Here is a 3,029-nt window from a genome sequence, read left to right on the forward strand (position 1 = left end):
GTAGTTACGGCTATAGGTGTGTGCCACCGTATCGGCTTAAAATCTTAAAATCGATTCTTCCTTTCCTTTTCGCTACCACCACCCTACTTCAAGCTTTTACTGACTCACTCCTGGAGTGTTGCAATAGTCTCCCAATAACAAGTTGCAGCCTTTCTAATCTTGGTTGTGTAGACATAACCAGGATATTCATTCATCTGGTATCAGTCTCCCAAAATATCAGATGAATAGTCTCTCTATAGGCCAAAATAATCAAGACCAATAATCTTTTAATTTGCCTATTTTAGGTAATACTAAAATATTATGAACAATTTTCCATCTGAATCTCAAGTATCTACTGTTTATAAGGAGTAAATCTGGCACTGATACACTAAAATATAACTTAGCATATGAATCAGTGCTGCAAGACCACAATGTAGAAAGAGAATTATTTAATACAATGTGGTTCACATAGCACAATTCTGTAATGACTCCCCTAGTATCAATCAGTCAACTAGCAAATATTTATTTAGGTTTACATGCAAGATCCTATGAAGGAAGAAAGAAGAAAGTAAACCTGATCTCTGGTCTCAAGATGCTTGTACAATTTTTTTATTTTATTTTATTTTTGAAGACAGGGTCTCACTCTGTCACCATAGGCTGGAGTGCAAGTGGTGCAATCATAGCTCACCATAATCTTGAACTCCTGGGCTCAAAGCAGTTCTCCTGCCTCAGCCTCCCAAGTAGCTGGGACTACAGGTGTGTGCCATCATGCCCAGCTATTTCTTCTTATTTTTTGTAGAGACAGGGACTCACTATGTTGCCCAGGCTGGTCTCAAACTCCTGGCTACAAGCAATCCTCCCACCTTGGCCTCCCAAAGTGCTAGAATTACAGGCATGAGCCACCACTCCCAGCCAAGATCCTTATATTTTAATTGGGATAATAGTTGACAAAGGATATTAGGATGTTTTATAATGTATCTTTCTGAATCAGATTTTAATACTGCAGTTTATCTACTTTTCATAATCTACCCCTTAAATACTATCAGGTATTAATATTAGCTCCCAAGTTATTATTAATACAAAGCACTTAACCACATTTCCAACTTCCACTCAAGTGATTAAAATTATTTTATTCTGTAAAATGATTTCAGTCTGTAAAAGCATCAGCTGCGAAAACAACCATGTAATAATTACATGTTTCATTTATGTACTCTCAAATTTTTCTGAATTAAAATACTGGATCACAAAATAACCTATATAAAAGAAAAGAAGACGTTAAGAAATAAAAGCTAAAACAAATATTAGAAATGCAACTAAACTCTTGAAAACTTCTTAACTAGAGGTTAAGATTTAATTATTGTACTTAAAGCAAAATAATTCAGCAGATAATTTCATTAAGTCACTTTGTCACTCTAACCCAAGTCTATCGCCTTCTCTTTTTCTTTTTTTCTCCTTTCTTTTCTTTTTTTAAAATAGGCCTAACATTTTAAATTCTTTTGATACTGTTTAGCTGTCTTTACACAAAATTACTTGGAGACTTGATCATTTATTTTAGTACAGCTAAGGCATCTAACAAGTTAGAGACAAAGATAAATGAAGAAGAAAGTATATCATAAATTAAAATCAGCAACAAAGTACTTAACCTTTGACTACTGTGTTAATTATGGTTTTATAAATCTGTAAAATATTGGTTATTAACTTGTAATTGTAACACTATAAAAACATAACTACCTAACACATCTCTAACTAATTAGTTTGTTTTATATAGTAAGAAAAGAGTACAAGCTCTTAACCCATAGTACCTCAAGAGGGAAATCCTTTATGCTGACATCTACAAAAGATTGGCAGTAATGAGGATCCATGTAAATCAAACTGTCATCTACAAGGACAAAACAGAAGACAAGTAATTCAAAAAACACCTTATTATTACACTGCTTACAATCCAATTTCTATGTAGAACAGCTGAAAAAAATCTGGGAGTAACAGCTTGCCAGACTGATATTCATTGACTGAAACATAGGTTTGCACAGGATAGATTAACTTTTGCATAATCAAATATGCTTGTATAAGCAGAATTTTTATAAAGTGATGAGACTGTCATTTAATTTTTGGTGATAAAATTACTTTAACAAACACACAATTATATTCTACAGTTTGCATATGAAAAATGTATTGCACTTCTTTATCCTGACAGGAAGAACATATTGCTTGTCATTTTATCATCAACTAGCACCACTAAAACTGGTAAAAAGAAAATATGTAAATAGCTACTGCCAGAATGTGGCAGCAATGTCTTCTGAAGTTTAGTGAAACCAATAAATTATGCCTTGTTTATGCAATAACAGAAATTAAACATACATTTTACAGAATCTAATTATGTTGTGGACCAAATGACAAATGAGTGGCTATGGTAGGACTGATGAATGTATAAGGTACTCGCTTTGCTCTGTTAATCATCCTGTTTCTAGATGATCTCACATTAACTTTCTGACTTTTAAAAGAAAACAATGAAGAAAAGTATATTTTACTAAATCACTAACCTTGAAATCCAGCAAAGTAATATGACTGTTTAGGTTTGCCACCAATAATACCCACACAATATTCAAGGCTTAAAATACCCTGCAAAAAAAATTAATACATATTTAGAGTCGAGACAAATGGTAATTATTCAAAAGAACCAAATTTGTATTAACAATATTAGTAGTTCCCAAACTTTCCACCATCAGTTATCATTTTTATTACATTTGCCCCCATGTTCTGAAATCCTCTTGTTTTCTAAACTGCCTTCCCTTTTCTTTAAATCACTCAACATTAACATGACTAAATTAAATGTTTTGATCAGCACCTTGCTTGACAACATTCAACAACCACTATGTGCCAGATACAGAGATAATTAATTTTACCACATTAAGGTAATAAAATTCCTACCAAAGCCAGTACACTTAGCCCTCCAGTTAGCTGGTGCAGCTTTACTGTGATCAATATAATATTTTCATCAGGCTTTTTGAAATGCCAAAAATAGTTCATATACCTTATTACTGTTTTCATTG

At 32.8% G+C, this 3,029-nt stretch overlaps 1 protein-coding gene across 3 annotated transcripts in view; it reads right to left on the reverse strand.

Annotated features, from left to right (window-relative positions):
• ATG4C (autophagy related 4C, cysteine peptidase) overlaps nucleotides 1-3,029 on the reverse strand; it is a 104,235-nt gene that overhangs the window by 56,687 nt on the left and 44,519 nt on the right. For all 3 annotated transcript variants that reach the window (XM_012639501.1, XM_012639502.1, XM_012639503.1), the window contains exons 8-9: nucleotides 2,520-2,598; nucleotides 1,782-1,858 (exon numbers count right to left, since the gene is read on the reverse strand). In XM_012639501.1, coding sequence (XP_012494955.1) covers nucleotides 1,782-1,858; nucleotides 2,520-2,598 — 156 coding nt within the window. The remainder of the gene's footprint in view (nucleotides 1-1,781; nucleotides 1,859-2,519; nucleotides 2,599-3,029) is intronic.

The sequence above is a fragment of the Propithecus coquereli genome, unplaced genomic scaffold (genome assembly GCF_000956105.1).
Source record: "Propithecus coquereli isolate 6110/MARCELLA unplaced genomic scaffold, Pcoq_1.0 Scaffold14, whole genome shotgun sequence".
Taxonomy (NCBI): domain Eukaryota; kingdom Metazoa; phylum Chordata; class Mammalia; order Primates; family Indriidae; genus Propithecus; species Propithecus coquereli.